Source organism: Bombina bombina, chromosome 6 (genome assembly GCF_027579735.1).
Source record: "Bombina bombina isolate aBomBom1 chromosome 6, aBomBom1.pri, whole genome shotgun sequence".
Classification (NCBI taxonomy): domain Eukaryota; kingdom Metazoa; phylum Chordata; class Amphibia; order Anura; family Bombinatoridae; genus Bombina; species Bombina bombina.
The window spans coordinates 482,477,359-482,500,799 of record NC_069504.1 but is presented as its reverse complement, the minus strand read 5'-3'; the positions used below and the strand labels follow the sequence as shown (position 1 = coordinate 482,500,799).

The 23,441-nt window shown below is 37.5% G+C and overlaps 1 protein-coding gene across 1 annotated transcript in view; it reads right to left on the bottom strand.

Annotated features, from left to right (window-relative positions):
• Positions 1-23,441, bottom strand: part of VPS13C (vacuolar protein sorting 13 homolog C) — a 1,402,311-nt gene that overhangs the window by 349,901 nt on the left and 1,028,969 nt on the right. Inside the window, 1 exon segment of the mRNA XM_053719302.1 lies at positions 11,868-12,037. Within this exon segment, the coding sequence (XP_053575277.1) occupies positions 11,868-12,037 (170 nt within the window).

The window sequence follows — 23,441 nt, the reverse complement described above, 5'->3', positions numbered from 1 at the left end:
AAACCTTTCCTTTCCAAAAACTCCCACTTGTTGCCTTAATTAGAAGTTTATTATAATTTTTTGTTATGTAGTCTGTTAACTTAAATAGAAACCCATGAACTATAACTCTAATGTGGTTGGCTGTGAAATCAAATCTAAATAATGATGTGTCGATTATGAGATCGTTACAAATGTATAAATGTAAACAAACTCCGTGGGTGATCGTTCCTTGACCAATTGCAAACCATCTTGAGGAGGCTTGTATAATATGGGGCATCTAATTGGTTCGTGTGCTACTAGTCTAATGACTACAAGTACCATCATGCCTCTGTGTTCTATGCCGGAACTACCCGGAAAATGTATCTGCGTGATTGTATGTTATTCTCTAACAGGCTTATCTGAATAACTACAAGTACCATCATGCCTCTATGTTCTATACCGGAAATACCCGGAGAATGTGTTAGCGTGACTATTACTTTATTATCCTTTTGTTCCTGGAGGGGGTTTGTGCTTATTAATCCATCTAATTGGTTGGTGTCATATTGCAATGAACTGCAGCTGCCATCTTACTCTGATAAACTACAAATACCATCATGCTTCTGTGTGTCATATCAAAAATGTCAACAAGTACAATCTCATGATTGTCTATTAGTTATTTATTTAAAGTTTCCCCACGGAAGCACATTGGGGGAACTTATGACATTTTTGCATGATGAACATATAGCGCTCCCCAATGTGATAGTGGGGGCACCCCAAGGAAATAATTAATTGTATATAAAAATACAATAATAGATACTGGGAGACTAAATATTCTCTCACATGTTGATGTGGTGACAATAAATTACAGATAACAGAAATGAGTGCTATGGGTAACTAAACTATACTATACTCACCCTATATATATTTAAATAATTATAACTAAAAACTCTCACAGATTTTTCACATATATATAAAATGTCAGTGCATATATCAAGTGATGGGTATTAAAAGTGACTTTCCCTTTTCTCCTTGTGAGATTTGCTAATCAACACCATTATAATAATAGTGAAAGTGAAGGATATACCATGTGAGGTGTTATATATTGTACTAAATATGTAATAAAAACTAAATAAATATGTGAAAGTGAATGGTCATATTTAAGACGCTTGTGGCTAATACAACATTAGTATGTATATTGACCATTACAGATAATGTGAAGGTGATTGTGAACTCATAATAATGTTTTGGACTGCCACGTCGTCTAAGCTATACCCTAATATTGTGATCAAGTATTGATGTGAATATCTCTAATATGTGAATGCCTATTGTGATATATAATGATGATAAAGTGACTATGTCACCACGTTAGGTAATGTCAATGATTACGGCTATGTGAATGGAATCTTGTATACTAGGGGTAATAATATAATGTATTATTGTTCTAATTGGATGTAACTAAGCAACAAGTGAGCTAGGAAAGTCCAGTCTACAAGAACTCCTACTATTTACATCAATAGGAAAAAGAATACAAAGAACATCTCAATAACTGGAAAAATGATGATATATCAAACAATCTGCAAATAAGACTGTGTTATACATACTAATCTACAGAAATGTTAGAAGAACCCATGATGAACCTAACACTGTAACCCTGAAACACTATAAAAATAACTTATAGAAATGCAGCAGAGTCTATAACTTCATTGAGGCCAGTGGGAAATAAACTATTGAATTTGAAGATCCAATAGGTTTCTCTTTGTCTAAGCTTACTAAACCTGTTATACAGATTACTTTTGGGAATACATTCTATTGGAGTGATTTTAAATGGACATTTTCCAGATATATATTTCTCACAGATATGGCGGGATACACTATGTTTAGATGACTTTACTTTGATGTTCCTTAAATGTTCACTCCACCGAGTCCTGACCTTCCTACAGGTCCTGCCTATATATTGTATCCCACATTCGCACGTGAGTGCATAAATGACAAAGCTAGAGTCACAAGTCATTTTGTTTTTGATGGGAAATACCTCCCCGGTATTATATGAAACAATCTCAGTGAAACCCTGAGTTATATGTTCACACATAAAACATAGTTTCTTTCCACATCTATAAACTCCCATCTTATTGAAGATGTTGTTACCGTTCTTTCTTGTTAGTCTAGATGTATTGGCAATATTCCTTTTAGACATGACAACTTTACTTGGGGCCAATTTTTGTTTGTATGTAGGTGCTCTTTTGAAAACCAATTTTGGTTGTGATGGTAAAGTTTTATTTAAAATCGGATCTTTAAGAAGGATAGGCCAATGTTTTTTTAGAACTTTATTGATAATTCTATGGTTAGAATTATACTGTGCGACAAAAAGTGGTTGTTTATTAAAAGTCATTTCCCTCTGGCTATTATGTTGATCTGAAATAATAGCTGTTGATAGTAAACGTTCCCTATTAAGGTCCCTGGCTCTCTGTTGGCCCGAGCTAATTAATTCAGGGGGATACCCCTTTTCTAGGAATCTGGATGTAAGTATTCGGGCTTGTTGATTGTATTGTTCTATTGTACTGCAATTCCTACGCAGACGACAGAACTGACTAAATGGAATATTAGTTTTCCATCTTGTTAAGTGGTTGCTTGAAAAATGTAAAAAATTATTGCAATCCACTTTTTTGAAAAAAGTGGATGTTGATATGTTACCTATTGCGTCCCATGAAAGTGTCACATCTAAAAATTCAATACTATCTTTTTGTAAATTGTGTGTGAAACCTATACCCATATTATTCCTATTAAGATGTGCGACAAAATCAAGAGCTTCAGATTCTAAACCGTCAAAAATAAATATTAAATCATCTATGTAATGGCCATAGAACACCAGATTGCCCCTCCATCGCGAGTTGTAAATGTATAGATCCTCAAATTGACCCATAAAAAGATTTGCGAAACTGGGGGCAAATCTGGTGCCCATGGCCGTTCCTTTAATCTGTAAATAAAAAGTATCCAAAAACTGAAAGTAATTATGTTTCAAAATAAAATTGATAAGTGATAACAAATATTCCTTTTGTTGCTCAGGCATAAAGAGGTCCCCATTCAAATACATCTGTGTGGATAATATCCCTAAATTGTGAGATATATTAGAATAGAGAGACCCTACGTCGCATGATAACCACAAATAATTCCCACTGTTATTTTTAATGTCAGATAGTTTGTTCAGGAGGTCTCTCGTGTCTTTGATGTAAGAAGGAAGATTTATGACATATCTCTGGAGATAGATATCTATATACTCCGATAGTTTATCAGTAATACTGTTCATACCCGCTATGATGGGTCTACCTGGCAGGGTTTTCTCATTTTTGTGGAGTTTTGGAAGGTGGTAATAATACGGTGTGCTGGGGTGATCAGGTGTGAGATATCTTTTCTCTTTTTTTGTGAGAATATTCCCAACAAAACCTTGTTCCAATAAGAGATTCAGTTTCTTTGTGTAATCTATAGTGGGGTCGAAAAACAATTTGGTATAGTAATTAGTGTCATCTAGGATACGTTGGGCCTCTTTAATATAATCGGAATAATTCTGTAAAACTATACCACCGCCCTTGTCAGCTTGACGGATGACCAAATTTTGGTCACCCATCAGGCTCTTGAGGGCCCTGGCTTCATTAGGCCAGGTTCGCTTCTTTCCTATAATTCTGTTGGGCATAGATTCAAAGTCTTCTAAGACTAGTTGTTGATATAAATCTATATAGGACACTTCCTCTTTAGGCGGGTGGAAAGTTGATAGAGGTGCCAAAGAAGTATGAATTACTCCTTCAAACAACTCTTCTGTTAATTGGCTGGGCTCATATGTTAATATGGAGGTGGAATTTCTTGTTTGTTGTATGTCTAATAATATCGGGGCACCTTCAATATTGTGTTTTCTCATGGCCTTAACTGCAAAATACCTTTGTAATCTGGCACCCCTATGGAGGAAACCCAATCCCTCAACCAATCAAAAGAAAAGACCTTACCCAAACAGGGAAGGAGAGGGAGAGGGAAAACCAACAAAAAAGAAAGACTTCAGGAATTAAAGAAAGGTATCTTCAACCTTTCTTCCCATGCCCTCACTGATGATGAAGTAAGAGTTTTGGGAAGGGGATTGTCCTATTGCCCCCCGAATTCCCACAATATATTCGAACTATTTGTTGACCTCAACAAATACACCCGTAAACTGTCATTACAAAGGTATTTTGCAGTTAAGGCCATGAGAAAACACAATATTGAAGGTGCCCCGATATTATTAGACACACAACAAACAAGAAATTCCACCTCCATATTAACATATGAGCCCAGCCAATTAACAGAAGAGTTGTTTGAAGGAGTAATTCATACTTCTTTGGCACCTCTATCAACTTTCCACCCGCCTAAAGAGGAAGTGTCCTATATAGATTTATATCAGCAACTAGTCTTAGAAGACTTTGAATCTATGCCCAACAGAATTATAGGAAAGAAGCGAACCTGGCCTAATGAAGCCAGGGCCCTCAAGAGCCTGATGGGTGACCAAAATTTGGTCATCCGTCAAGCTGACAAGGGCGGTGGTATAGTTTTACAGAATTATTCCGATTATATTAAAGAGGCCCGACGTATCCTAGATGACACTAATTACTATACCAAATTGTCTTTCGACCCCACTATAGATTACACAAAGAAACTGAATCTCTTATTGGAACAAGGTTTTGTTGGGAATATTCTCACAAAAAAAGAGAAAAGATATCTCACACCTGATCACCCCAGCACACCGTATTATTACCACCTTCCAAAACTCCACAAAAATGAGAAAACCCCGCCAGGTAGACCCATCATAGCGGGTATGAACAGTATTACTGATAAACTATCGGAGTATATAGATATCTATCTCCAGAGATATGTCATAAATCTTCCTTCTTACATCAAAGACACGAGAGACCTCCTGAACAAACTATCTGACATTAAAAATAACAGTGGGAATTATTTGTGGTTATCATGCGACGTAGGGTCTCTCTATTCTAATATATCTCACAATTTAGGGATATTATCCACACAGATGTATTTGAATGGAGACCTCTTTATGCCTGAGCAACAAAAGGAATATTTGTTATCACTTATCAATTTTATTTTGAAACATAATTACTTTCAGTTTTTGGATACTTTTTATTTACAGATTAAAGGAACGGCCATGGGCACCAGATTTGCCCCCAGTTTCGCAAATCTTTTTATGGGTCAATTTGAGGATCTATACATTTACAACTCGCGATGGAGGGGCAATCTGGTGTTCTATGGCCGTTACATAGATGATTTAATATTTATTTTTGACGGTTTAGAATCTGAAGCTCTTGATTTTGTCGCACATCTTAATAGGAATAATATGGGTATAGGTTTCACACACAATTTACAAAAAGATAGTATTGAATTTTTAGATGTGACACTTTCATGGGACGCAATAGGTAACATATCAACATCCACTTTTTTCAAAAAAGTGGATTGCAATAATTTTTTACATTTTTCAAGCAACCACTTAACAAGATGGAAAACTAATATTCCATTTAGTCAGTTCTGTCGTCTGCGTAGGAATTGCAGTACAATAGAACAATACAATCAACAAGCCCGAATACTTACATCCAGATTCCTAGAAAAGGGGTATCCCCCTGAATTAATTAGCTCGGGCCAACAGAGAGCCAGGGACCTTAATAGGGAACGTTTACTATCAACAGCTATTATTTCAGATCAACATAATAGCCAGAGGGAAATGACTTTTAATAAACAACCACTTTTTGTCGCACAGTATAATTCTAACCATAGAATTATCAATAAAGTTCTAAAAAAACATTGGCCTATCCTTCTTAAAGATCCGATTTTAAATAAAACTTTACCATCACAACCAAAATTGGTTTTCAAAAGAGCACCTACATACAAACAAAAATTGGCCCCAAGTAAAGTTGTCATGTCTAAAAGGAATATTGCCAATACATCTAGACTAACAAGAAAGAACGGTAACAACATCTTCAATAAGATGGGAGTTTATAGATGTGGAAAGAAACTATGTTTTATGTGTGAACATATAACTCAGGGTTTCACTGAGATTGTTTCATATAATACCGGGGAGGTATTTCCCATCAAAAACAAAATGACTTGTGACTCTAGCTTTGTCATTTATGCACTCACGTGCGAATGTGGGATACAATATATAGGCAGGACCTGTAGGAAGGTCAGGACTCGGTGGAGTGAACATTTAAGGAACATCAAAGTAAAGTCATCTAAACATAGTGTATCCCGCCATATCTGTGAGAAATATATATCTGGAAAATGTCCATTTAAAATCACTCCAATAGAATGTATTCCCAAAAGTAATCTGTATAACAGGTTTAGTAAGCTTAGACAAAGAGAAACCTATTGGATCTTCAAATTCAATAGTTTATTTCCCACTGGCCTCAATGAAGTTATAGACTCTGCTGCATTTCTATAAGTTATTTTTATAGTGTTTCAGGGTTACAGTGTTAGGTTCATCATGGGTTCTTCTAACATTTCTGTAGATTAGTATGTATAACACAGTCTTATTTGCAGATTGTTTGATATATCATCATTTTTCCAGTTATTGAGATGTTCTTTGTATTCTTTTTCCTATTGATGTAAATAGTAGGAGTTCTTGTACACTGGACTTTCCTAGCTCACTTGTTGCTTAGTTACATCCAATTAGAACAATAATACATTATATTATTACCCCTAGTATACAAGATTCCATTCACATAGCCGTAATCATTGACATTACCTAACGTGGTGACATAGTCACTTTATCATCATTATATATCACAATAGGCATTCACATATTAGAGATATTCACATCAATACTTGATCACAATATTAGGGTATAGCTTAGACGACGTGGCAGTCCAAAACATTATTATGAGTTCACAATCACCTTCACATTATCTGTAATGGTCAATATACACACTAATGTTGTATTAGCCACAAGCGTCTTAAATATGACCATTCACTTTCACATATTTATTTAGTTTTTATTACATATTTAGTACAATATATAACACCTCACATGGTATATCCTTCACTTTCACTATTATTATAATGGTGTTGATTAGCAAATCTCACAAGGAGAAAAGGGAAAGTCACTTTTAATACCCATCACTTGATATATGCACTGACATTTTATATATGTGAAAAATCTGTGAGAGTTTTTAGTTATAATTATTTAAATATATATAGGGTGAGTATAGTATAGTTTAGCACTCATTTCTGTTATCTGTAATTTATTGTCACCACATCAACATGTGAGAGAATATTTAGTCTCCCAGTATCTATTATTGTATTTTTATATACAATTAATTATTTCCTTGGGGTGCCCCCACTATCACATTGGGGAGCGCTATATGTTCATCATGCAACTCATGCAAAAATGTCATAAGTTCCCCCAATGTGCTTCCGTGGGGAAACTTTAAATAAATAACTAATAGACAATCATGAGATTGTACTTGTTGACATTTTTGATATGACACACAGAAGCATGATGGTATTTGTAGTTTATCAGAGTAAGATGGCAGCTGCAGTTCATTGCAATATGACACCAACCAATTAGATGGATTAATAAGCACAAACCCCCTCCAGGAACAAAAGGATAATAAAGTAATAGTCACGCTAACACATTCTCCGGGTATTTCCGGTATAGAACATAGAGGCATGATGGTACTTGTAGTTATTCAGATAAGCCTGTTAGAGAATAACATACAATCACGCAGATACATTTTCCGGGTAGTTCCGGCATAGAACACAGAGGCATGATGGTACTTGTAGTCATTAGACTAGTAGCACACAAACCAATTAGATGCCCCATATTATACAAGCCTCCTCAAGATGGTTTGCAATTGGTCAAGGAACGATCACCCACGGAGTTTGTTTACATTTATACATTTGTAACGATCTCATAATCGACACATCATTATTTAGATTTGATTTCACAGCCAACCACATTAGAGTTATAGTTCATGGGTTTCTATTTAAGTTAACAGACTACATAACAAAAAATTATAATAAACTTCTAATTAAGGCAACAAGTGGGAGTTTTTGGAAAGGAAAGGTTTGATTGGTTTATGTTAAGGAAGGGGAGGGTTTATTACAAACATATGGTTACTGATCCCTATATAAAGGGGATTTAAACAGTTTTAGAGTATACAAGCCTGATGAAACAGGGTCTTCCCTGAGAAACGCGTCGCTATTATCTCTGCATATACAAGGAGACTTGCCTTATAACACACCCAGTTGTAATTCGTTGCACTGATGGTATTTTTATCTTTTGGAAAATAAAATACTTGAAACTTTTTAACAAATCTGGTGTTCGTGTGGCATTTTCCTTGCCAGTAACCATAAGGCTGTCTAGCCTTCCTCCCCTCTGGACATATTTTCCTTTCTGCTGGAAGTAACCTAGATAAGGGTTGCTGTTGTGAGATCCACGACAACTATAGGACATCCTGACGGGGATTCCCTGGTACAGCCAGCTGGTTTGCTGTTAAATACCAGCCTGCCCCTATAGGCACAAGAGAGTGCCTTCACGTTTGTGAGTATCCTGTATCTCATCTTGCTTGGATATTGTCAGCTTTGATTGATCTACACATGTGGCGCCTCTGTTTCTGTTTTCCTTGCAGTTAACCATTCTTTGAAGATACACCATCGTTTGGGTGAAGACCGAGAGCTGCCTTATCTATTTCTGGACTTAGTTGGACTTCATTTGAACTTTTCCATTGACCACTTGATACGTCTGTATATACATATTTTTACCAATTTTTATTTTTTTATTATTATTTTTTAATTTTTAATTATTATCTACTTTAATAATTTTTAGATTTATAATTTTATTTACATATATGGTATAATCAGTGGCACATTGATTTTATTACCATCTCAGTGGCACACTTTGCTCATCATCATTATTCTACCTCTAGTTACTAGCGCCTCCTATAGGGGACTTGTGGTATTAATATTAGTATCACAAATATCCCTGATAATATATTTTGCAGTTCAGAATAAAGATAGTTGTAGGGAACACCCTCTACAGGTTACAGAAAGCATCAAATACCTAGGAATAAATCTTCATAGAAATCCTAATCTTTGGTACGATAACAATTTCTCTGCCTTCTTTGCAAATGCTGTTGAGAAATTAGACAGATGGGTTTTGTTCCCTATCTCTCTCTCGGCCAGAGTCATGCTAATTAAGTCTATTCTCTTCCCACAATTAGTATATCTTCTTCAAAATCTCCCTGTCTTTGTTTCTAATAAAGATCTAAGGCTTTTTAACAAGAAATGTTCATCTTTTGTTTGGAACAGAAAAAGGCACTATCTATCTAGAACTAAATTATACCAGCTCTCAGAATATGGAGGATTTGCGCTTCCTGATATAAAATGGTATAATATAGCTATCTTGGCACGTTTTGCTTGTGACTGGATCACAGATACTAATTATTTTACGAATCCTTTAATCGAAAGACAGATGGTTGCCCCTCTCTCTCTCAAAGCTATTATCCATTGCCCAATGGCACAATTACCAAAACACATTAAAAAGTTAGCGGTAATTGGTAATGTTGTCTCAGCATGGCAGAAATTATGTACCGTGTTAAACATAGACCAACGCATATCATGATACCTCCCTATCAGAGGTAACAGCCTTTTCCCCCCAGGTTTAACATCAGGAATTTTTACAAGGTGGGAGGAGAAAGGGTTAATCTACATCTCCCAAGTTCGTGACAATGAACATACAGTTAGAACATTCGAATCTATCCTCCAAGAATATAATCTATCAAATCAAAACTTTTATGCATATTTGCAACTTAGACATTTTATAAATGGAATACAAAATATTAGACAAGATTATAAAAAATTTGGTAAGCTTGAAGACTATATCATTTTACATAAAAATGGCATTCATACTATCTCGCTAATTTATAATATCTTAATGTCGAAACAAGGACAACTGGGGTTGGAAACTTTAACTGGCTACTGGAGATCTCATTTTCAAGAAATAACAGTAGAAAAAAATAATTTTAGTATTAAACTAGTAAGAGAGGCAAGAATTCCCACCTCCTGGAAAGAATCTCATATTAAATTAATTAATAACTCATATATTACACCGAGACTGTTAGCCAAGTGGGCTGGTGATAAATCCACTAACTGTTTTAAGTGTAAAAAAAAGGAGGCTGATCTCCTCCATTGTTTCTGGTTCTGTCCTAAAATTAGGCAGTTTTGGTCTAAAGTCTCCTACTGGGCCTCTAAAGTCCTACATGAAAATGTGACATTAGATATGTATCAGGTCTTCTTTTTAACTAGTGAGACCAACATTACATTCCATAAATCTATTGATATCCTGATCCTGCTAGGACGGAACCTAATCCTCAGGTATTGGAAGAAGAGGATTGCTCCTCCGTTTGGTCTATTTAAACAAGCCGTGTTCTCGCAAATAATGTTTGAACAACTAAATATCAATTCCCTTTCAGAGAACCAAATAAAAAGCTTCTTTGACAAATGGCTCACTCTAATACTAAAACAATCTAATAATTTGCAATATGCATTAACCAAATGTTTTCATAAATCAGACTTTTTTGGAACTCTGATCTTGAATAATCTATTCCCCTACTCCTGGTATTAATGTCACATTCTCTTGTTGGTAAGATGGAGGTGTGAAGCTGGAGGCAGGGGGGATCTCATTTCATTTCATTTCTTTTCTTCTTTTTTTTTTTCCCCCTTTTTTTTTTTGTTTTTGTTTTTAGTGTTCTGTTGTGTTTTATCTTGCTTTGTTTTTGTTTTGTTATGTTCTGTTATATTATTTTAGGTAACCAGGGAAACAGCACAAGTGTACAATAACAAAGAGTAAGATATTGGAAAGTTTGTGGCAGTAATTTTCTTAAAATATGATTTTGTGGATCCTCTGAATTTAAGAGTGAATTAATTATTGATTGTTTCTATTTTTCTGATTGATAACCATTCTTTTCTTCTTTCTGTTAAACAAACAAATTTACTCATGTGATAAATTTGTACTTGTTGATTTGTACTTTGTGCTTGGAAATAAATAAATGAGATAAAAAAAAATAAATAACCCAGCATTATTTTTTTTTTTATAAAGTTAATTTTGAATTAAGTTTTTGTTTGTTTGTTTTTTTAGAAACAATTATAATATGATCATCTTACTATACTAGTGCTTAAAAGGGAATTAAAGTGTAAGAATTTAGCACTACCAAGCCTATAAGCAAAGGACACATAGTTAAACTACTAATTGGGAGCTGCAGATAACTAGAGTGTGTACTGTCAATATTATGGGCCTGCGCTATAAAAAAGGCTCAAAATCTGCTATAATCGTAAAATTTAGCACAACTGGAGAGCAGAAGTAAAGTCTTAGTGCTGCAAGAATAGTACATGAAAAAATATGTAAAACATAAAATAAAGTATTAAACATATATATATTTATTCATTTTAACAGTAATACTGGAAAGGGCTCAGTGTTATGTGCAGTGCAAACAAAATAAATACATTTTCAATACATAAATAAATATATATATATGTGTGTGTGTACATATGTAAACACATATATACATACCCATATAAATTCATTCCAATAAACACACACACACACATATATATATATATATATATATATGTGTGTATGCATGTATGTATGTATTTGTATGTGTGTATGTATATTTAAACTATTTCTTGGCACACATTAAGGTTGGAGTTCAAACGAAGGCCAGAACACAAAAAAAAAAAAGAAAGAAAATTCATCTGAAAAAAATACTCTACACTTTTCTTTTAACAGAAAATTCATACTAGGAGGAATGTACACTTCTGGCTCTAATTAGAAATTGGGACTTTATCAATAATGAAACCACTGATATCTTTCTTAACACACAAACCTAGAAGTGGCTCTGGTGATTCCCTCTCTGAGGTCATCGAGTATACAGGTCTTGAGACGAGTGGAAACGTCCATAGAGCCATCGGCAAACATTCTACCAGAAGAGGTGAGAAGATGAAGCCTCATCTCTCCCAGACGCATGCTATCACTATGCTGCCAGAGTGGAGCCTCCTAAATCAAAATGTAAGAATGGAATTAGTGAGATAATAGGACAGTTTTTATTTACAGTGCAATCACTACTGCAACACTTTCAAAAATACTAACATGAGAAAAGACCTGTAAATCTGCAAAGAAATCTGTCATGTAATTTTAATGTCTAAAACCCCCCCATAATTTATGCTTACCTGATAAAGGCATATCTTTCATGGTGGTGAAAGTCATTGCTCCATTACTCCTGGGAATTGCTCTTCCTGGCCACTAGGAGGAGGCAAAGATTCCCAAACCCCAAGAGCGCTATAAAACTCCTCCAACCTTACAAAAAACTAGTTTGACGTATAGCCAAGCAAAAAAGGTAGGAAAAGTAATAAGCGCAAAGAAAGGAGCAAGGAAAAAATAAGGTGCAAAAAATAAAAATAAAGCTACCACCAGAAAAAAACAAGGTGGGGTTTCGTGGACTCTCACCCCCATGAAAGCAATGAATTTATTAGGTAAGCTTTAATTATGTTTTCTTTCATACAGGTGGTGAGGATCCTCGATCCATTACTCATAAGAAACGAATACCCAAACAGAGAAGTCCACGGGCATCAAGGGCAGAACAAGCATGAAATATAATTCACTTTATTTATTCTGATTTTTTTAATACTTAGACTCTAATTTTTTATGCAAAAAAATTTAATGTTATGTAAAATCTATAATCACTAGACGTTTGAAATCCTTAGCAGCATTGGCTCAAATGGAGTGGCCTGCAAAACCTTTAAAACCAGATTAAGGTTCCAGGGAGGAGAAATCAGCTTAATCCTGAACAAAAATGGTGTTAGAGAAGTTTAAGGATTTTAAGGCATTTAAGCCAAGTGTTGAATAAAACACTGTATACACTTGAGAGCTAAACTGATCGATACTTTTTGGCTGATACTTAGTATACCATTTAAAATTTACTAAGGAATGATAAATGATATATGGGTGATATGTTGTCTGAGCAATTCTGTATCCCATACCATTAGTTGTTAGATGTCTTTGATCTGAATAATACTGGGTGCCGCTATGATATGTGTACGCTTGTGCAAGAGATTTAATTAGGGAACAGAGTTAGAAATTGACTGACTGTGTTCAATCACAGCAGTACGCAGGCAGGCTGCCGCCTTTGAGCGCATAGGCTACATGATATTTTAATGAATGATTGATGTTTCTTACTGTACCTAATATACTAATTTTTCCATCCACACCATTCCCTCTGGCTATATGGCCTTATGTTTTTAACTTTGTGTTGTGATATAGATTGAATAAAGAACAAGTGGTTGTGATTTTACCACCTTCTTATATTCCCAATTGTAGATAGTCAAGTCTGTATATAATCTTGAACAAATTCTTAACAAAACACTAAATGTCAGGAAGATTAGCAAACTTCTTATGAAACAAAACTGAAATAATAAATCTGACCTCTGAGCAAATTGGCGGAAAGATTTAAGAGATAGGCAATGGCGCCACTCTTATTACTTCGAGGGAACACTATATTTAAATGTACATAATATAATTTCATATATTATCATAATATGTAATTGTGTATAGGTGCTGAGTATCAAAGAGAAACATATACAAGAACAATTCCAGCAAGAAAGCTGGACAGGATATCTAACCAGAAAAGCACTCTGCCCTCATATGTATGGGCTTGGTGTATATAGGTTTTTAAAATATATCAACTTTATTCGTTTTATTTAAAAAGGGTAACACGTTAAAAACAGTTGCAGCAAGTAAAAGTGGATTTCAAACAATTGCAGTATAAATGGTAGGGAGAATTACAAATTCATGTTCCGAATAGTTATTATTAATAATGTCTCCAACATAATGGGGATTGGTGGTAACCTTGACAATAAAGATAAGTATGTGATCTGCTGTGGACTAATATCCCAAAAAATTGAAAACAAATCTATCATGGAGTATACATATACGATGTATACCTCATTAAATATTGTGATGACACCATATATTACTTCTAGTAACAGTTAAGTCCCAGAGGTACACCTACTTGAAGATTCCACTTATATATATTTACCACTGTGCAATGGAAGATTGCACAAAATAGTAAAACTTACTAATTGGCGGAAAGACCCTTTTCCAAACCATCCTAAATAAGCTGCAAAATCCTAGGAATTCTAAAAGAATGCCAGGAAAAACCATGATACAAACAACAATAAATAAAAGCCTTCTAAACCTTATGGTAAATCTTCCTAGTCATAGGTTTATGAGCCTTAATCAAAGTCTCAACTACTAAACCCTCTGTTTCTCTCCATGCCATCAAGCTTAGAAATTTGAGATCTTGATGAAAAAATGAACCTTGAAAATAAAAGATCTTGACAAAGAGGAAGAGGTCATGAACCAGATTTGCAAAACAAATCCTGCAAGGCCGGGCTGGAACAATCAATATCGCTGATGACCCCTCTTGTCTGATACTGGCAATCACCCTTGGCAGAAGAACCAGTGGAGGAAATATACAAGCTAGATGAAAAGACCATGAGAGCTACTACAGCATCCACAAATTCTGCCTGAGGATCCCTAGACCTTGCAAAGGACCTGGGAAGCTTGTTGTTCAACAAAGAAGCCACCAAATCTATCTCTGAGAGATCCCAAAAAAACCCACAATTTGATTGAAACCATACAGATGAAGAGACCATCCCCCGTGATACAGGGATTGACAACAATTGTCATTTGACTAGGAAAGGATCCAAGATACTTCCCTCATTGCCACTAAACTGTGTTCCCTGCCGATTATTGATATATGCCACTGCTGTAACATTATAAAAAGAGAGAAGCGCTCAACCTGGGAACGAACAATAGCATAATAGCTTGTTCTATGGCTAGTTACCACCCTAGAAGCAGCCTCTTTTTGCTCAATATGTGCCTTTCGCAGAGAAGAACTTTCCTGTAGCATATCAGTCTGATCCTGACTTAACAGTACAGTCCAGCCCCGAAATACCAGGCAATCCCTCTCTGAACGAGAGAAACGGCAAAACCCCAGATGTACGTTTCGGCCTATTGTGGGCCTCGTCAGTGAGGTGCAGCCATATCCCTCTAGGCACACTGAGCAACGGATCCACGTCTGGATTTCCGCATTACACTTAGGGAGACTTCCCTAAGTGTCATAATTTGCATAAATAAAAAGAGAGAAGAACTCCACCTGGGAACGAAAAATAGCATAATAGCTTGTTCTATGGCTAGTTACCACCCTAGAAGCAGCCTCATTTTGCTCAATATGTGCCTTTCACAGAGAAGAACTTTCCTGTAACATATCAGCCTGATCCTGACTTAACAGTACTGTCCAGCCCCGAAATACCAGGCAATCCCTCTCTGAACGAGAGAAACGGCAAAACCCCAGACGTACGTTTCAGCCTATTGTGGGCCTCGTCAGTGAGGTGCAGCCATATCCCTCTAGGCACACTGAGCAACGGATCCACGTCTGGATTTCCGCATTACACTTAGGGAGACTTCCCTAAGTGTCATAATTTGCATAAATAAAAAGAGAGAAGAACTCAACCTGGGAACGAAAAATAGCATAATAGCTTGTTCTATAGCTAGTTACCACCCTAGAAGCAGCCTCATTTTGCTCAATATGTGCCTTTCACAGAGAAGAACTTTCCTGTAACATATCAGTCTGATCCCGACTTAACAGTACAGTCCAGCCCCGAAATACCAGGCAATCCCTCTCTGAACGAGAGAAACGGCAAAACCCCAGACGTACGTTTCGGCCTATTGTGGGCCTCGTCAGTGAGGTGCAGCCATATCCCTCTAGGCACACTGAGCAACGGATCCACATCTGGATTTCCGCATTACACTTAGGGAGACTTCCCTAAGTGTCATAATTTGCATAAATAAAAAAAGAGAGAAGAACTCAACCTGGGAACGAAAAATAGCATAATAGCTTGTTCTATAGCTAGTTACCACCCTAGAAGCAGCCTCATTTTGCTCAATATGTGCCTTTCACAGAGAAGAACTTTCCTGTAACATATCAGCCTGATCCTGACTTAACAGTACAGTCCAGCCCCGAAATACCAGGCAATCCCTCTCTGAACGAGAGAAATGGCAAAACCCCAGACGTACGTTTCGGCCTATTGTGGGCCTCGTCAGTGAGGTGCAGCCATATCCCTCTAGGCACACTGAGCAACGGATCCACATCTGGATTTCCGCATTACACTTAGGGAGACTTCCCTAAGTGTCATAATTTGCATAAATAAAAAGAGAGAAGAATTCAACCTGGGAACGAAAAAATAGCATAATAGCTTGTTCTATGGCTAGTTACCACCCTAGAAGCAGCCTCATTTTGCTCAATATGTGCCTTTCGCAGAGAAGAACTTTCCTGTAACATATCAGCCTGATCCTGACTTAACAGTACAGTCCAGCCCCGAAATACCAGGCAATCCCTGCTGTAACATTGTCTGACTGAAAACGCAGATGAGATTCCCTTTCCAACAGGGACAAAACTCTGAAAGGTTCTTGAAAATTTTATAGAGTTCCAAACCATTTATTGGCAACTTCACCTCCTCAGGCGACCAAACTCCCTGTGCTTTCAGAGACCCCAAAATCCAACCCGGTCTAAAAGACTTGCATCTGTCATGATCAAAGTTCAAATAGGACAAACAAAAGAAGCCCACTGAATAATGGATTGATGATCAAGCCATCAAGACAGAATGTCTTGTCTTGGGATGACTATATATTTGATAAATATATATATATATAGTAAAATATTCATATTTTTATGTCGGGTAAGCACACATGAGAATATGCAGCTGTGTTTGCGCGTGAGTAAGGTGTTTTTTCCCCACTTTTTTTGCTCCAATGACGTCTATGGGGGAACAGGATATTGCGCACACAATATTCTAATTTTGGCTTTTTAGACGCATCTGGTTAACATGCGAGCGAAAACAGTTTAATTTCAACTCATAATACGAGAGTAACCTAACATGCGGCAAAAGCTTGCTTCTAGTTAAAGGGACACTGAACCCCAAAATTTTCTTTCGTGATTCAGATAGAGCATGAAATTTTAAGCAACTTTCTAATTTACTCCTATTATCAAATTTTCGTCATTCTCTTGGTATCTTTATTTGAAATGCAAGAATGTAAGTTTAGATATCGGCCCATTTTTGGTGAACAACCTGGGTTGTTCTTGCTGATTGGTGGATAAATTCATCCACCAATAAAAATTTGCAGTCCAGCTTAGATGCCTTCTTTTTCAAATAAAGATAGCAAGAGAACGAAGAAAAATTGATAATAGGAGTAAATTAGTAAATTGCATGCTCTATCTGAATCATGAAAGAAAAAATTTGGGTTCAGTATCCCTTTAATGCTCAAGTGGGAGCATTAAATAGCTTTGCACTTGTAATCTAGCCCTACAATTTGTGATAAAGCATGCACTTTTAACCCCTTAATGACCACAGCACTTTTCCATTTTCTGTCCGTTTGGGACCAAGGCTATTTTTACATTTTTGAGGTGTTTGTGTTTAGCTGTAATTTTCCTCTTACTCATTTACTGTACCCACACATATTATATATTGTTTTTCTCGCCATTAAATGGACTTTCTAAAGATACCATTATTTTCATCATATCTTATAATTTACTATAAAAAAAATTATAAAATATGAGGAAAAAATGGAAAAAAAACACACTTTTTCTAACTTTGACCCCCAAAATCTGTTACACATCTACAACCACCAAAAAACACCCATGCTAAATAGTTTCTAAATTTTGTCCTGAGTTTAGAAATACCCAATGTTTACATGTTCTTTGCTTTTTTTGTAAACTATAGGGCCATAAATACAAGTAGCACTTGGCTATTTCCAAACCATTTCTTTTCAAAATTAGCGATAGTTACATTAGAGCACTAATATCTTTCAGGAATCTCTGAATATCCATTGACATGTATATATTTTTTTTTAGTAGACAACCCAAAGTATTGATCTAGGCCCATTTTGGTATATTTCATGCCACCATTTCACCGCCAAATGCAATCAAATACAAAAAATCGTTCACTTTTCACAAATTTTTTCACAAACTTTTGGTTTCTAACTTAAATTATTTACAAACAGCTTGTGCAATTATGGCATAAATGGTTGTAAATTCTTCTCTGGGATCCCCTTTGTTCAGAAATAGCAGACATATATGACTTTGGTGTTGCTTTTTGGTAATTAGAAGGCCGCTAAATGCCACTGCGCACCACACGTGTATTATGCCCAGCAGTGAAGGGGATAATTAGGGAGCATGTAGGGAGCTTTTTGGGGTAGTTTTAGCTTTAGTGTAGTGTAGTAGACAACCCCAAGTATTGATCTAGGCCAATTTTGGTATATTTCATGCCACCATTTCACCGCCAAATGCGATCAAATTAAAAAAAAACGTTAATTTTTTCTCAATTTTAGGTTTCTCACTGAAATTATTTACAAACAGCTTCTGCAATTATGGCACAAATGGTTGTAAATGCTTCTCTGGGATCCCCTTTGTTCAGAAATAGCAGACATATATGGCTTTGGCATTGCTTTTTGGTAATTAGAAGGCCTCTAAATGCTGCTGTGCATCACACGTGTATTATGGCTAGCAGTGAAGGGGTTAATTATGTAGCTTGTAGGGAGCTTGCAGGGTTAATTTTAGCTTTAGTGTAGAGCTCAGCCTCCCACCTGAAACATCAGACCCCCTGATCCCTCCCAAACAGCTCTCTTCCCTCCCCCACCCCACAATTGTCCCCGCCATCTTAAGTACTGGCAGAAACTCTGCCAGTACTAAAATAAAAGGTATTTGGCCCTTTTTTTTTTTAAAAAAAAAAGCATATTTACATATGCTGATGTGTAGGATCCCCCCTTAGACCCCAACCTCACTGATCCCCCACCAAACTGCTCTCTAACCCTTCCCCTCTGCAATAATGGGCGCCATCTTGGGTACTGGCAGCTGTCTGCCAGTACCCAGTTTTGTAACAAAATGTGCCTTTTTTTAAAAAAAAATCCCTTTTCTGTAGTGTAGCTCCCCCCCCCACCGAGACCAACCCCCAACCCCCAACCCCTTCCAGGACCCTTAGATTGCATTTTACTGTATTTGTGTTTTTAACTTTTAACTTTTTTTTTCTGTAGTGTAGCAGTTCCCACCCGCTCCCGCCCCGTGCACGCGCCCGCCCACCACCCCCCGTGCACGTGCGCGCTCCCGTGCGCGCCCCCGTAGCTCCCGCCCCCCTCCACATCACATAGAGCACCGATGGCCGCCCACGTAAGCTTCCACCCACCAACGATACCGGCCATCGATGTCCAGTGCAGAGAGGGCCACAGAGTGGCTCTCTCTGCATCGGATGGCCAAGGGGGGTTATTGCAGGATGCCTCCATATCGAGGCATCACTGCATTAACCGGAAAGCAGCTGGAAGCGAGCAGGATCGCTTCCAGCTGCTTTCCAGACCAAGGACGTACGCCACACGTCCTCGGTCATTAACTGTATTTTTTTTGAGGACGTGTGGCGTACGTCCTTGGTCGTTAAGGGGTTAAACAACTTTCCAATTTATTTATATTATTAAATTGACTGTTCTCTTGGTATCCATTGTTAAAAAGTAAACCTAAGGATGCTGATAAAGGCTTAAAGGGTTACTAAACCCAATTTTTATTTTATGATTCAGATAGAGCATGCAATTGTAAACAACTTTCTAATTTACTCCTATTTTCAATTTTTCTTCGTTCTCTTGCTATCTTTATTTGAAAAAGCAGGAATCTAACCTAAGGAGCTGGCTGATTTTGGATTCAGCACCCTGGATAGCGCTTGCTGATTGGTGGCTACATTTAGCCACCAATCAGCAAGCACAATCCAGGTGCTGAGCCAAAAATCGTCCAGCTCCTAAGCTTTACATTTTTTTCTTTTCAAATAAAGATAGCAGGAGAACAAAGAAAATGTATAATACTGCAATAAGCATTGTTGCAAACACAGCAGTCAGATGGCTAAAGGCATGTGTACGCTCCTGAGCTCACCTAGGATTACTATTTAACAAAGTATACCAAGGGAACTTTGAAAGTGGTTTAAAATGTCATACTATCCAAACAATTTAAGTTTAAAGGGACATAAAACCCCAAATTTTTCTTTCATGATTCAGATAGAGCATGTGATTTTAAACAACTTTCCAATTTACTTCTATTATCTAATTTAATTGAATTGAACGGGATACCTAGGTAGACTCAGGAGCTGCTGATTGGTGGCTACATATATGTCTCATGTTATTGAAACTCCCAGCAATGCATTTCTGCTTCTTCAACAAAGGATACCATGAGAATGAAGCAAAATTGTATTAATTATCTGAGTCATGAAAGAACAAATTTGGGTTTCATGTCCCTTTAATTTTGAATTTACTGTCCAATTAAATGAAAATTCTAAAGCAAAAGAATGTCATCAAGGACTATTACCATAAAAGGTACTAATCAATTAATTGCAGAATATCTAGATTAAAATGTTTAAAATGTATGTAAAACTGTTACACAAAACTGCAAAATAGTATAAATGTCCATTGACATAACAGTAACATTAGTGATTTCATCATATCTTATTTGCTTTAGACAATTTGGGACATATATTAATAAGCTCCTGCACATATCAAACAAACAATCACTGTGCTGCATGTAGTAGGATCAGGGTTCTGAATACCACAGAATGAACTCCAGCCTCGAGTCTGTAAGCAGTGGAAAAACATAATTTATGCTTACCTGATAAATTCCTTTCTTCTGTTGTGTGATCAGTCCACGGGTCATCATTACTTCTGGGATATAACTCCTCCCCAACAGGAAATGCAAGAGGATTCACCCAGCAGAGCTGCATATAGCTCCTCCCCCCTACGTCAGTCCCAGTCATTCGACCAAGAATCAACGAGAAAGGAGTAACCAAGGGTGAAGTGGTGACTGGAGTATAATTTAAAAAATATTTACCTGCCTTAAAACAGGGCGGGCCGTGGACTGATCACACAACAGAAGAAAGGAATTTATCAGGTAAGCATAAATTATGTTTTCTTCTGTTATGTGTGATCAGTCCACGGGTCATCATTACTTCTGGGATACCAATACCAAAGCAAAAGTACACGGATGACGGGAGGGATAGGCAGGCTCATTATACAGAAGGAACCACTGCCTGAAGAACCTTTCTCCCAAAAATAGCCTCCGAAGAAGCAAAAGTGTCAAATTTGTAAAATTTGGAAAAAGTATGAAGCGAAGACCAAGTTGCAGCCTTGCAAATCTGTTCAACAGAGGCCTCATTCTTAAAGGCCCAAGTGGAAGCCACAGCTCTAGTGGAGTGAGCTGTAATTCTTTCAGGAGGCTGCTGTCCAGCAGTCTCATAGGCTAAACGTATTATGCTACGGAGCCAAAAAGAGAGAGAGGTAGCAGAAGCTTTTTGACCTCTCCTCTGTCCAGAATAAACGACAAACAGGGAAGAAGTTTGGCGAAAATCTTTAGTTGCCTGCAAGTAGAACTTGAGGGCACGAACTACATCCAGATTGTGTAGAAGACGTTCCTTCTTTGAAGAAGGATTTGGACACAAGGATGGAACAACAATCTCTTGATTGATGTTCCTGTTAGTGACTACCTTAGGTAAGAACCCAGGTTTAGTACGCAGAACTACCTTGTCTGAGTGAAAAATCAGATAAGGGGAATCACAATGTAAGGCTGATAACTCAGAGACTCTTCGAGCTGAGGAAATAGCCATTAAAAACAGAACTTTCCAAGATAACAATTTTATATCAATGGAATGAAGGGGTTCAAACGGAACACCCTGTAAAACGTTAAGAACGAAGTTTAAACTCCATGGCGGAGCAACAGCTTTAAACACAGGCTTGATCCTAGCTAAAGCCTGACAAAAGGCCTGGACGTCTGGATTTTCTGACAGACGCCTGTGTAACAAGATGGACAGAGCTGAAATCTGTCCCTTTAATGAACTAGCTGATAAACCCTTTTCTAAACCTTCTTGTAGAAAAGACAATATCCTAGCGATCCTAACCTTACTCCAGGAGTAACCTTTGGATTCGCACCAGTATAGGTATTTCCGCCATATTTTATGGTAAATCCTTCTGGTAACAGGCTTCCTAGCCTGTATCAGGGTATCAATAACCGACTCAGAAAAACCACGTTTTGATAAAATCAAGCGTTCAATTTCCAAGCAGTCAGCTTCAGAGAAGTTAGATTTTGATGTTTGAATGGACCCTGTATCAGAAGGTCCTGTCTTAGAGGTAGAGACCAAGGCGGACAGGATGACATGTCCACTAGATCTGCATACCAAGTCCTGCGTGGCCATGCAGGCGCTATTAGAATTACTGATGCTCTCTCCTGTTTGATTTTGGCAATCAATCGAGGAAGCAGCGGGAAGGGTGGAAACACATAAGCCATCCCGAAGTTCCAAGGTGCTGTCAAAGCATCTATCAGAACCGCTCCCGGATCCCTGGATCTGGACCCGTAGCGAGGAAGTTTGGCGTTCTGGCGAGACGCCATGAGATCTATCTCTGGTGTGCCCCAACGTCGAAGTATTTGGGCAAAGACCTCCGGATGAAGTTCCCACTCCCCCGGATGAAAAGTCTGGCGACTCAAGAAATCCGCCTCCCAGTTCTCCACTCCCGGGATGTGGATTGCTGACAGGTGGCAAGAGTGAGACTCTGCCCAGCGAATTATCTTTGATACTTCCATCATTGCTAGGGAGCTTCTTGTCCCTCCCTGATGGTTGATGTAAGCTACAGTCGTGATGTTGTCCGACTGAAACCTGATGAACCCCCGAGTTGTTAACTGGGGCCAAGCCAGAAGGGCATTGAGAACTGCTCTCAATTCCAGAATGTTTATTGGAAGGAGACTCTCCTCCTGATTCCATAGTCCCTGAGCCTTCAGAGAATTCCAGACAGCGCCCCAACCTAGTAGGCTGGCGTCTGTTGTTACAATTGTCCAGTCTGGCCTGCTGAATGGCATCCCCCTGGACAGGTGTGGCCGATAAAGCCACCATAGAAGAGAATTTCTGGTCTCTTGATTCAGATTCAGAGTAGGGGACAAATCTGAGTAATCCCCATTCCACTGACTTAGCATGCACAATTGCAGCGGTCTGAGGTGTAGGCGTGCAAAAGGTACTATGTCCATTGCCGCTACCATTAAGCCGATCACCTCCATGCATTGAGCTACTGACGGGTGTTGAATGGAATGAAGGACACGGCATGCATTTTGAAGCTTTGTTAACCTGTCTTCTGTCAGGTAAATCTTCATTTCTACAGAATCTATAAGAGTCCCCAAGAATGGAACTCTTGTGAGAGGAAAAAGAGAACTCTTCTTTTCGTTCACTTTCCATCCATGCGACCTTAGAAATGCCAGAACTAACTCTGTATGAGACTTGGCAGTTTGAAAGCTTGAAGCTTGTATTAGAATGTCGTCTAGGTACGGAGCTACCGAAAT